The sequence below is a fragment of the Halictus rubicundus genome, chromosome 12 (genome assembly GCF_050948215.1).
Source record: "Halictus rubicundus isolate RS-2024b chromosome 12, iyHalRubi1_principal, whole genome shotgun sequence".
In the NCBI taxonomy this organism is placed as follows: domain Eukaryota; kingdom Metazoa; phylum Arthropoda; class Insecta; order Hymenoptera; family Halictidae; genus Halictus; species Halictus rubicundus.
The window spans coordinates 3,344,327-3,356,654 of NC_135160.1; the positions used below are offsets into that span (position 1 = coordinate 3,344,327).

Consider the following 12,328-nt stretch of genomic DNA (forward strand, 5'->3'; position numbering starts at 1 on the left):
TATTTATACACAGAGCAAGGTTGTTTTCATTAAATGGATCAAACGTTTTTAATTTCTTTCAGTATTACCATCCAGTACTTTACGTTTGCCTTTGGATAAGATATTTTGGCAGATCTGCAAACTCCACGGCTTGTGTCATTTTACATGTTTGCTACGTATAGTTTTAAACGTGTAAACAAATGCAAACGCCTCAGGAAACAGTGAATTGAGAAATATTCCTTCGACGTGTGAGCGGTATTCACTCGATTCTTAAGAAATCGGTACGCGTCTTTTTATTAATGATTTATGAATTACATGAATAAAAAAAAACATTAAAAAAGTAAAAGGTACTGTATTCACCCGGATACAAGACAAAACCTTTTGCGTATTTCAAAAACAATTGTAAAATATAAACGTTGCTGGCTTGCACAGTGTTGTTAGATTAGAAATTTTCGTCGATTTAATAAGTGGACCATGGCTACCCTATGTATTTTGATGGGACGTACTAGTTTCCTGAAAGAAAACATAAATAATCAGTATAATTTTCAATTAATTTCTAGCAACGACTAATTCTATTATTTTACATATGAGAAATATGTAACTTGAACAAATGTTAATGCTCGTGTCGGTTTTACCTGACTACAAGAAGGCCGCTAAAACTGTGTTCTACCGTTAGGTTGAAAAATTCAAGCAGCGATAATTTTTTTCATTAACATAATATATATATATTTTTATTAACATAAAATATATATATATATTGAATTTAGCTTAACTTACACATTACATTAATTTTATGAACTATAGTAGTTTTATATTAAATATGAACACTCACAACCTACAATTCCAAAATTTTCTTATATAAAAATATAGGAACTTAAATCTTTCTCTTTTGTTGCGAAACTTCATGCTTTCCCATATTGCTAGCATAAATATCGTCTTGTATTCGGGAGAATGAAATATGTCATAGTTTAATCATTTTTGGATTTAGCAATTGAAGAAAGAATATGAAAAATTCCCTACTGTTAAATAACTGTAGGTATGAAGTTGGAATACATATGGTCCCTTCATTAAATGTAGGATTTTGTACCATATCAAGCAAGATATGCTAATATCAGTTTGCAGTATTCAATAAATAACAGCGTATACGTGTCCATAAACTGAGTGCATAATTAAAGTAAAAAAGCATTAATATCAGAAAAAGTGTACAACATTTTGGAATGATATATAGAAATTAACACAAAGCTAATGCGCTTATAAAAATTATTATGTTATTCATGATACAGGACCTATGATTATAATTTTGAGTAACATTGGAAAACCAATTATATTTTTAAGTAATTCTTAAGTTCTATCTGGCTGATACCATTTTATATACTCTGTTGTAGATATTTACTGGCAGTGTTTACTCCACTTCACCCTTTAAGCAGTTTAATAGAATTTTTAAGTTGACTAATTCAAGCAAACAAGTTTATCATTTTTTAATTTATTCAGACATGCAGAATTTTGTTTTTTAATAAAAAAAAAAAGATATAAACATTGTTAAATTCATAATAATACTAGTGATAGTGATAGTAATAAAAGTAATGATAATTATGATGCTAATGATATTAATGATAGTTGTGATAATCATATCAGTATAATAGTAACTATAATAGTAACTATAATAGTAATAATAATATTAATAATACTTATAACAGGTAACAATGCAGTCCTATGTTGTTCAACCTATTTTACAATTGTTATTCTAAATAACTGCTTAAAGGTTGTTATAGAGTATAAGATGGTAAATAATTTGATCAGTCACAGAATGGCAACTTCGACTTTTACTTCAGTTTTAACATTTGATATTAACATTTGGCACATAAATAGTACTTGCATCTTAGTTCTCTTAAAGATACTTATCTTCAAATTCTCAATATGAAAATAAGGAATAAGAAAACCTTTTCCATTACTCTATACCTTATTTCCTAAGTATGAATTAAGTCAAGACGAACTTGTCATTCTGTTCGAACTCAAAAGATATCCGTAAATGATCCCAGATATGTGAAATAATTAGGATGTATATCTATATACCAAGAAAATATGAGTGTGTGTGACGTCAAACTTAATGGGAGCCCATCATACAACCAGTCCTAACAATTTCAACTTATGTTTTACACAAAAAAGAAGCAGAGACACATATATACATACGAAATATTTGTACATATATGTACAGGGTATTTGACAACGAGTGAGAAAAATTTCGAGGGCTAATTTATGATAATAGAAAACGAAAATCAAGAATAAAAATTACTATTTGTCGACTCCAATTATTAGTAACTTGAAAATTAAGCCGAAACTGTAACTATTTATTCTTCATTTTCGTCTTATATTGTGTCATGAACAATCAGCTCTTGAATTTTCTCCGACCTGTTTTCGAACACTGTGTACATACAAGTATTTATGGAATCTTCTTTGCATCTCTTTTTTCACACATCTTATTTTATATTGGCTCATATTTTAATAGTTAGTAGTAGGGAGGCATGGGGAACGAGGTTTGGTCAATTGGTGTTTCTTGGAACGAAGGCGAGCCAATGAACGCTCACCCTCTTCTTCATCTGATGTACAAAGTGGTGCGCCGCTGACTGCACCGCGAGAAGAAGTCGCTTTCATTAGTTCTTGGTCAGGACCATTTCGGTGCTCGTATAACAAAATGTTTAATGTCTCTTCATAAATTCTGGCCTCTGGAAACTCAACCTACATGTTGTGAATTATAAAGCTTTACTTTCTCCTTTACCTTCCCCTTGTGTCTACTACTTTTACATACATTGTAGAATATATCTTTAAATTAATCTGTACGCTTAACGTTACCTTAGTGTGTTTTTTGTCTGTTGCGTACACAATAGAGTGACAACAAACTTCTCCTCTCTTGCGGCCATGACCGTAGAATGTCCAACAACAAATTTCACTGCAGCCAATCACATCTTTAATAAATAGCACTCTACCGCTGAATCTAAGAGAGAGTTTGTCGAACAACTCTATGTTTTTTAACAGATTGTCATCTGACGAACTGCAAAGACAAAGCCTTTTATATTTATTTGTTCTTCGCAATACCGTGTACTGTAATTTCTATGAAATGGGTAGTATCACCTTGTATATGAAAATTTGTTATTGTGCCTATTAATAAGCAACTTTACCACTGGCTTAGTGGTATTGTTAATTAACAATTGCTCTTCTTTTGGAGAAGTGATTAGTGGAACTCTACAAATGGGCTCTGCTTCCTTTCGAAGAAGCGCTTGCTCGCATGATTCTGCTAATTCGCCGATGCAATAAAACTTTGCTTCTGCGAGCAGTTCAGCCATTTCCTTCGGGCTCTCTGGTAACGGGACAGAGCCGTCCCTCAAGAAATTTAAGATTGTTCCAAAGTGTTTACCAGACCTATCTATTATTGTCCAGCCTGCAAATTAAATTATACATTAGCTAAAGGACCATGCATTTTTTATAACTGATTTATAACAAGACTGTATAGTCTTCAAACAGGTTGTTACAGTCTTTAACATTATTTAAGATCTGATAGCGACTAATATAAGAAATAGCACAGGGTTACTATGAAGGAGATAGATGATTTTATAAACAACGTACAATGACAGATACTACAAGCGTCAATGAGGACCTAGTGCGTTTATTAGAATATTCATTTGTAGCTTAGTTGTACAAATTTCGAGACATATACCATAAAATGTCGAAAGTGTCTGATTCTTTCATAGTAACCCTGTATAGTATTAAAATGAAATAATTATAAAACAATTCACCTTCAGTGTCGGTGGTCATTTTCATGCGACCACTAAACATAGCACGTAACATAGTGTCATATTTTTGGAGTGTACCTACGGTTGTGTAGTATAAGGAACCGCCAATATTGAGCTTGACGTACTCCGAAGGATATTTAATTTCTGGTTTATGATCTCCGGACATAACGAACAACGACGACGATATATCGAAACCTCAGATATCGATGGCAACGAACGTTCGAACGAAAAAGTTAAATGTCAAATCAAAAATATAATCGGAAAAGAACGAAACGTCGCGACTCCTCGACGGCACCGCGAACAACCAACGAACATCAATACACAAACCACTTTGTGTCATTCGTGAACCTCATCTTAAACGGCGAGAACACCTTATCAAACGGCACGATTCACTCGTCTTTTCTGTCTTGTGACTCGATAAAAAAATACACCCTATCTTACCTCCATTTTGGTGAGTAACTAGCACGAAGAAATGAAGACTAGTGTAAGACAGGCGCAGGCGTGACTACCAAAGAGTCGATCGTTTGTTTATTTAAGAAAATGGCCGACTCCTTAGGAAAGTATGGGATTTACATTGACGATTTAAGCAAGATCCGTGTATTAGAGCCGGAAGTGGCTAATCAGACGAACAAGCTTAAAGAAGAATGTCATAATTACGTTTCAAGTAAGTTTCGTGGAATCATTTGAATTATTCAATGTAATTTCCGTTCGCTTACTGTTTCGGTACCCGCTACTTCATCAAAATATCGTGTTGTTATGACGATTGTCGCTCGGCTTACCTTGTTATCTTTTATTATCCGTGGGTTCAATAATTATTCGATACGTCACCGTGCAAAACAAATGCACGCACATGCTTTCCGATATCTCTGCCGATAGTAATTACTGCCATCTACATAGGTTGCCGCCTTTGGATGGAATCTTAACTAGCGTTTGAAACTGATTTTATGGTGTTACAGCTCGATATTTCTTGTATGGCATTCTACATCCGTTTAAACAAAATCCATTAATCTAACATTTTATGACACACAGAAAAAAAATTGTGTTTCCAATGCTTCTTCGAAATCATGTCTACACGTTTATGAAATCTGAGCCTTTTTTAATTTACTTAAATAAAACTCATCTTCTTGATTGAAACCTAGAATAGTATTTATTGGAAAGCCTTTTTTAAAAATATTTATTGTTTTCTCCTTGACAGAAATTGTCGAGTTCCAAGCGAATTCCGACGAATTTATACAGATCATAGAACAGTTGGCAAACGAAGTGGAAAAGGAAAAAATGAAGACTATCGGGACCCGAAATGTACTTCGTTCCATGGCGAAAGAAAGAAATGCTCAAAAACAACAGATTCAGGTTGTTGTGAAATTAAAATAAAATTGAATTGTAATAGTGAAATACATTAAGTATTTAAAACATTGGTTATTAAATACTTCGCAAAGAAAATTAACGAAGTCAAATAAATATTTGATAAACTAATAGATATTCATTTGTTAATTTAAATTATGTGATACGATTTAATGAGAACGAAATATTTATTAATTTCAGGCACAAATTATTGAGAAGTCTATGGAACTTGAGAGGCTTCGCATACAATATGATTCCTTGAAGAAGATCGAGATGGAGCAGTTGGAAACAATCGAACAATTGTCAGTAAATTAATGATTCGGTGTATAGAAAAGAATTTCTTCATCACTTTTATCATTTTTTTTTTTTCATGAATTGAGGAGTACAAGTAAAGTTACCAAAGATAATTAGAGCGACATATATTATGAAACAAGATATTTATACATAAATTTATGACGAAGTTTGCAGTTAAAACGGTATTGGGGTTTAAACCCTTTTTAATAAGACGGCATCGAATGTACATACATATTGTGAAGGTTCTGAACCCCTGAATCAGAAAGGCACGTCAGTTAATTCTGAGTGATACTAGGTACTGTTACTAGTATTCGTATGCTACTGATCACCTTGACAATAATATTACTTTTTTCTCCTTTTCTCGTAAATGTTACGATACTTTCTTTATATAATTATAAACAGTTTCTCATTACAATTACTGTCTACTAACAGCCGCAATTACATGTGAGCATTGGTAGAAGATGAATAACGATAAAAACTCTAAAGCAACTTCAAAGATACCGCAGTTAATTTACGTTATTTACTGATCTACCTGCTATACTAGTTTACTGAACAGAAAGTTCGCATTCTTTTTCTTCGTAAATACATAATTGTCGCGATATTTCTATATTTATGTTATGATGAAATAGTGGTATTATGAAATTATGTTCGTGAGATAAAAAAAGAAGCAGTATTTCTATATGTTATTGGTTAAAAATGTTCCTTAATTTTATGTATCATCACCACGTAAAAAATGAATCGATCTAGTCACATAGACGTGAAACTATAAACACATAGTGTGGATAGAACGATTTTGACTGAAATAGAGTGTTTTCTTAAAAACTGATAAATAATTTAAATATGTTTTTCCCAACCTCCCTTTTTACACATTTCTTATAATACTTTAATCTACTTCTCAATACATATTCTATCGATTTTTAATCTTTTTTTCGTTTTTAATCGACTATGTTTATATAACTTTTAACCTAATCGATGAATTTACCAATTATCTTTGTCCATCTAAAATGAATGTCGTTCATGTCGTTATAAATTTACAAAACGCTTCTGATGTGTAAAATGCGGAAATGAAACTTTTTCAAAGTAGATAGTACCCCATGGTACAGTGTATACCCTTTTTAACAGTATTTTTTAGTACAAGATCACAAATTGATAGCGTGTTAACGCAACTGTCCTCATTACACGATACAGTTTACACATTTTGAGATTACTCGCACACATCCATTCACTATACCCAGGGATTCAAAAATAAACTTTATTTCGTAAAAGTAAGAAATGGTATCGTGTTGAATTACAAATATAAATCCTATAGTCTAAATTTATAAATATGTACAATTACATATCTACTATGGATGTCATCTAAAAACTCAAAGAGTATATTTCAATAATGTTGATGGAGCAAATGGGATGACGAAAAATCAAAGTTATCTCGTGTATAAACACCTAGTACTGTGGTCATGAAAGTAATGATAAAAATATAAAAAGAAACAGATTTTTGATCTAAAGGTATCTTATTCTATTTGTAAAATCTTACAAGGCTCTGACTTGATAGATGATTTTAGTTTGATGTTTGTCATCTCCTTAATCGTTACGTTATCATAGAAAGTACTTATAAAGAGAAACATCAATTATTTTATTAATTATATAGATTTATGTTTGAATGTCTTACTTATTTTGTACACGTTATAAAAATGTTAGACCGTACAGTGCATTGTCGGAATGCACTAAAAGTAATCGATGCAATGAAATAATTTAAAAAATCAATCGCCTTCAAGTCCAAAAGGAAAAAAAGAATCAATCTTATCCCGTATCCAACAAAAAAAGAAAAACGCATTCACGTGAAAGAGTTATCATACCGAAATGTAAAATGCAAAATATCATCCTCATGTGCTCCAACTCATCAGTCTGCCACCAATAGCTTGCGCCAACATACTTTACATGTTATTTGAAGTAACTGTATTGATCGCCGTCGAGTATCCGTTCGAAATCCACAGTTCTATAGAATTACATAATTTTACATAAATTCACATTCACTCGTCTGTCTCCAGAAATCAGTTCATAACATTTAACATTTAAGACGTTTGCAGGGTGTTATGCTCTCCTGCGTAATGCAGTCATTCTCATCTGTGGATATTGACGGTGACACTGGTGACCTTTTAGCACTACATACAACTGCGGCGGTACTGTTTGTTACTGTTTCGATCGGTGGCTTAAATCGAATGATTACGGCCGTCATATTGTCACATCCTGTACCATCTCCGCAGGTATCAGGTGCAAGGCAATGGTCAAATAACTGTAACAAAACGTTCGATTTTTACAAGTACAGTTTTTACGCTGTAACAATTTAAAACGAAATTAAACGATTGCTACGTACCTCTTCGCAAATTTTTGAAAGATTGTCGTAATTGTTTGCCAAACGAGCTCGGATAAATTGTATGACATCTTGACTTGACATAAAATTCCAAATGCCGTCGCACGCAAGTACCATGAACTCATCTGTTTCTGGTTCAATTGTGATATGCCTCACGTCCGGAAGTGCCGAGATCATTTGTTCTTGTGGTGGTAAATCAACGTTTTGTTTATAAGCATGATCCCCGAGTGCCCTTGATAAATTAAGTCCACCATTCACCCTGCCGTCAGCTGTTACTTTCCCACCAGCTTTTACTATACGTTCCATTTCTGGTTCATCTTCAGGTTTGTGATCTAAGCTTAGTTCAACAGCTTGGCCATCTCTACATAGAACGCAACGCGAGTCTCCCGCATTTGCTACGTACAGCTCATTACCCTTTAGTACCGCAACCACTGCAGTACATCCGCTATCGTAACCAGGCTGTATAAATGAAATATTTATTTTACTGTACTGTTTTATTTTAATAACTTCCTAATATTGTATTTTGCGAAAGATTTGATATACCTCTTCTGTATCCATCATAAGACCCTCGTTGTAGTCATCATCGTCGTCATTAATATTTCCGTCCCCTTCTTCGTCTTCTTCATCCTCGTCCTCGTCGCTTTCATCTTCGTCAACGTCTTCCGTGTCGTCTTCGTCACTGTAACTACATAACAAAAATGCCAAATAAGTTATGTGTTCATGTAGAATCATTTTTCCATTAGCAATTTGTACCTTTCTGGAACACCGTCAAATGTTTCATCATTTTCGTCGTCGTCGTCCTCTTCCTCAGACTCTTCAGTAGCTTTTTTTAAGAGAGTATGGTACAATGTTATAGGTTGAATTCTTCTTCTACCAGAACTACTTATTCGTTCCTGTTGCCCTGCGTCACCATTTTCCAATGGAGTACACGAACTACTCGACACATTATCACCTCCACTCTTACTGCTGTCTGCATCTCCAATTCGTTTTGATTCTGCACCGTTTACTTCTACTTCGTTCGCATTCGACTCTGTGCACATAATTTTACCAGGACTTGAAACCTTTTTGTTTATATCCTCGGAACTGTCAGGCATGTCAGCGCTTTTTGCCAATTCCACATCTGCTGTCGATCCGACTGGTGGCGATGCATTTGTATTTATGTTACTAGTTGTCGAATCGAGAACTTGTTCTGCTTCATTACTCGCAGGACATTCAGAGTTTTTTCTTTTCTTTGTGGTGGATAATGTGGAACCGCAAGGTTGACTGGAACTACTTACATCGGTTTCATTCGTGTTCCACAAAGACGAAGAAGACGAGCATCCTGCACCAGACGACGAAGAGGTTGCCTTTTCTTTACCTCTGCGACCACGCATGTAAGCACCGAAGAAATATGGTGGTAATTTATTGCATTTTTCGTTCTTCACATTTTCGGCGTCAGGATTTGATTCTGCTGGATATTTAGATTTATATTTAGATTGATATTTTGACATTACTTCCTCCAATGGCATTGTTGCCTCCATACATAAATTATTAACATTTTCTTCTTCGTCTATGAATAATACATAAGATAGCATAAGTATCAATTAAAAAATATATTACAGGATGCTGTAATTTAGGTGAACACAGTTCATAAGAAAATATGTTTTTAATAGGAAAAGAAACATACCAGACTCGTGTGTGTCATCTTTCTTTTTATCCGATGTGGATGTTCCTGCAAGTTCTTTCAGAACAGTAACGACTTCAGGCTTTTCGAGTGTAGCATCAAAGTCCAAAAAGGCATCGATTAAAGCTTGCTTAATATCTCCTCTTTTATATGCCTCTGTTTGTTTAATAAAATCTGGTAGATTACTTGCACAGTATGTTGCCACTTCGTGACCACCGTGACCATCATACACAGCGAACAACGATACATTCTCATCGAAATTTATGCAACAATTGTGGGCATCCTATAAACAAATTATATCTTGAATGTATGTTATAATACGATCCAGAAATACATAATACTATTTTCAAATTCAATATTTTAGTTTTTGTATTTTATATGTCACATTTAATGTAATTTACTGTTTTTGATTTTATAAACATTCAGAAATCTTCTCAAAACATTAGATAAATAAGGTTATAATCCATTCTGTTGCTACGCGCGAATACTCTATACGCATAAATAAACAAACGTATTTACAATAAATAAGATGTTTCAAGCCAGCGATGTTTTGAAATTATAACGCATAATAACAATTAAAACCGCATAGAACTGTATACGTTCCAAATTTTTCCACAGTTCCATTGTTATAGAACAAATACGAGAATTTCCATTGGCCAATGGAACAGTTCCATAATTTTGACAGTCACATATCTTTCCTAACGTCGACAGTGTACGTTAGAAAAGCATCACAAAATTTGCATAAAATATAGCACCGAAACTCGAAACGAATTGCGTGGAACAGAAAAAAAAAAATGTTGGCGAGCCGCGCTGGCCGTTCTGTTAAAACAAGCGGTTCGAAGTATCGCGTTGAACGTCGTTAATTTTGCAACAGTGCCCGTTTATGGTTTTCTTCACACGCAAATCGTTGAAACATTCCCGTTACATTCAGCATAGGACGTTCCGTGTCGCCGAATCGAATAGACTGAATTTCGCGCTCCGAGACATAGGTGGATTACGTTTTCCGATGGATCAGGATGGATGTCGTAATACCTTGGCGAAACGGTGAACCGGCAAACCGTTCTCTGACCGAAACGAAACTGGGTAACGGTGCACTGGCCGCTCGAGGGTTTTAGCTTACCTCTTGACTAATTCGCCAGCCTTGCATGGAACTCGCGCCGAACGCGACATTCTTGCCCACTTGATCGCTGGACACCTTCTTTGTGATCGGTTCTGACAAGTATGCACCCATTTTTCCCTCGGACCGGCGATCTCCGTCTCGATTTACTGGCGTCCGCGGAAAATCACAATATCTCGATGAAAATTACTATTCGCAAGCGCGGCGCACAGTCGTTAACTAGCCTCCATGACCGGTTTGGGTTTCTGTTTTCACTGCGCCGCTGCCGCCATCTAGGCCGCCAGTTTTCATGCATGCGCACTGCATTTTCGCGCCAAACTTTCGACGATTTTTCGACGTTGCGGAAATGGCGTACGACGGCTATCACCGCGAACACCTCCTCGCCACCATATTTTTCAAAATTCTTCCGACCACCGGCGCACACTGCGTCGTCTAATTGACAAAAATAGAAAAATCAACTTCTTTCTACAATAAAGAAAACATACGAAAAACCATGCACGCGTCGTTTAGAAATACAAGGTGGTAAGCAGAAAAAGTTGTACTTTTCTGCAACCGCCGTTGGTGATCTCATTAATTACTTGAACCTGGAACACGATCAATTTTATTTTCTATTTCGTAGGGGATGCAGTTTGCCTTCTTCTTTTTCGTCTTTGTTGGCGGTCTCTTTCGTTTGAACGAAAGTCAATGAACGAACGGAACAGAATCAATGAAAGAACAATGAAAGAAATTAACCTCTTATTTGAAGTTTTCACACAATTTAATATGAAAATCAGAGTTTGCATAAAGATTCGCAGTCCATTTGTCGCGTATTTCATTTTGAGATCGAAATTTATTGGTTATAGGTGAATAGGGAAGGCGCGAAAATGTTGTTGAACCGGAATCTTATGTGCGCCGTTCATGGGGGTGTTGTGGTGGGGAGTTTATGGGACATTGGCAGTCGGTAAGTAAGATGTTTTAGCACATTCACCATTTTACCATTATCCTGATATTCTCCAATTACAAATTTTAAACTAATACCTGTACTGTCTGTAATAGTTGTGCTATTTGTGCAAATATATATTTCTGAATTGTCGGTAAAACCATTGAAACATTTATTTTCGAGCTTCTTCTATTATAATCGGGGAGATGTATTATATCAATTTCAAAATTTATTTTTTTATCTATCACAACTGGGAATATATATTTAATACCTTTCAATGTTTGAATGTATTATGTTAAAATATTAATGGCAATAGTTTCCATTTCCTTCTGGAATTCAATTTGTCTTTAACATTTAAAAGTTACTTGAAGAATTGGACTCTGTTACAGAAGCTTCGCTTGTATTTTTTAATAATGAAAAATATACCTGTATTTTCTTGTTTCAAGTATCTTCACATTTGTTTATTAATTCGGCGTTACGACGCGAATGAAACTCGCAAGGATGAACGCGAAAGAAGAGCGGGGTTGATTTGTCTAATGCAAATCGTGAAATCGTAATGGGAGCAGTTGAGAAGCGAAAGCTGAAAGTGCAATTTACACTTTGCGTCGTTTTATCCACGTTAATGGAGGACAATCGTTTTTTATCTATTGTACTTCTGAGATACGTACGTGTGCATTGTATATTATTCGAAGTAGTGATTGCGTCTAAGTACGTTCCAACTATTATGAATGCAAATGATAATGGCTCGCATTCACCGCTATTGCATGCGATCTGGAATAACCTCGTTCCCGGATACCCGGATACCTGCTTCGAATGCATTTTCTTTTAGTAAATCTGCCACGTTCTTCGCATTTCGCAA

The 12,328-nt window shown here is 34.8% G+C and overlaps 3 protein-coding genes across 4 annotated transcripts; 1 reads left to right on the plus strand and 2 right to left on the minus strand.

Annotated features, from left to right (window-relative positions):
• Window positions 1–311: 311 nt before the first annotated feature.
• Window positions 312–3,934, minus strand: LOC143359710 (BTB/POZ domain-containing adapter for CUL3-mediated RhoA degradation protein 3). 2 transcript variants are annotated; one of them, XM_076797849.1, is made up of 5 exons: window positions 3,771–3,934; window positions 3,109–3,415; window positions 2,830–3,028; window positions 2,565–2,715; window positions 312–492 (listed from the first exon to the last, which is right to left on the minus strand). In XM_076797849.1, the coding sequence occupies exons 1-5, from the start codon at window positions 3,931–3,933 to the stop codon at window positions 485–487; spliced, it is 828 nt and encodes a 275-aa protein (XP_076653964.1). In that variant the 5' UTR covers window position 3,934; the 3' UTR covers window positions 312–484. The 2 variants fall into 2 exon arrangements, with proteins under 2 accessions (XP_076653964.1, XP_076653963.1); XM_076797848.1 differs by lacking the exon at window positions 312–492 and having other exon boundaries at window positions 1,226–2,715.
• A 365-nt stretch (window positions 3,935–4,299) lies between these two features.
• Window positions 4,300–7,210, plus strand: Ift20 (intraflagellar transport 20). Its single transcript, XM_076797851.1, has 3 exons — window positions 4,300–4,431; window positions 4,963–5,117; window positions 5,310–7,210. Exons 1-3 carry the CDS (start codon window positions 4,308–4,310, stop codon window positions 5,421–5,423), a joined length of 393 nt encoding a protein of 130 aa, XP_076653966.1. The 5' UTR covers window positions 4,300–4,307; the 3' UTR covers window positions 5,424–7,210.
• On the minus strand, window positions 5,513–10,802 carry LOC143359704 (protein phosphatase 1G). Its single transcript, XM_076797841.1, has 6 exons — window positions 10,554–10,802; window positions 9,437–9,716; window positions 8,524–9,319; window positions 8,314–8,455; window positions 7,774–8,229; window positions 5,513–7,692 (listed from the first exon to the last, which is right to left on the minus strand). The coding sequence occupies exons 1-6, from the start codon at window positions 10,662–10,664 to the stop codon at window positions 7,465–7,467; spliced, it is 2,013 nt and encodes a 670-aa protein (XP_076653956.1). The 5' UTR covers window positions 10,665–10,802; the 3' UTR covers window positions 5,513–7,464.
• Window positions 10,803–12,328: the final 1,526 nt, after the last annotated feature.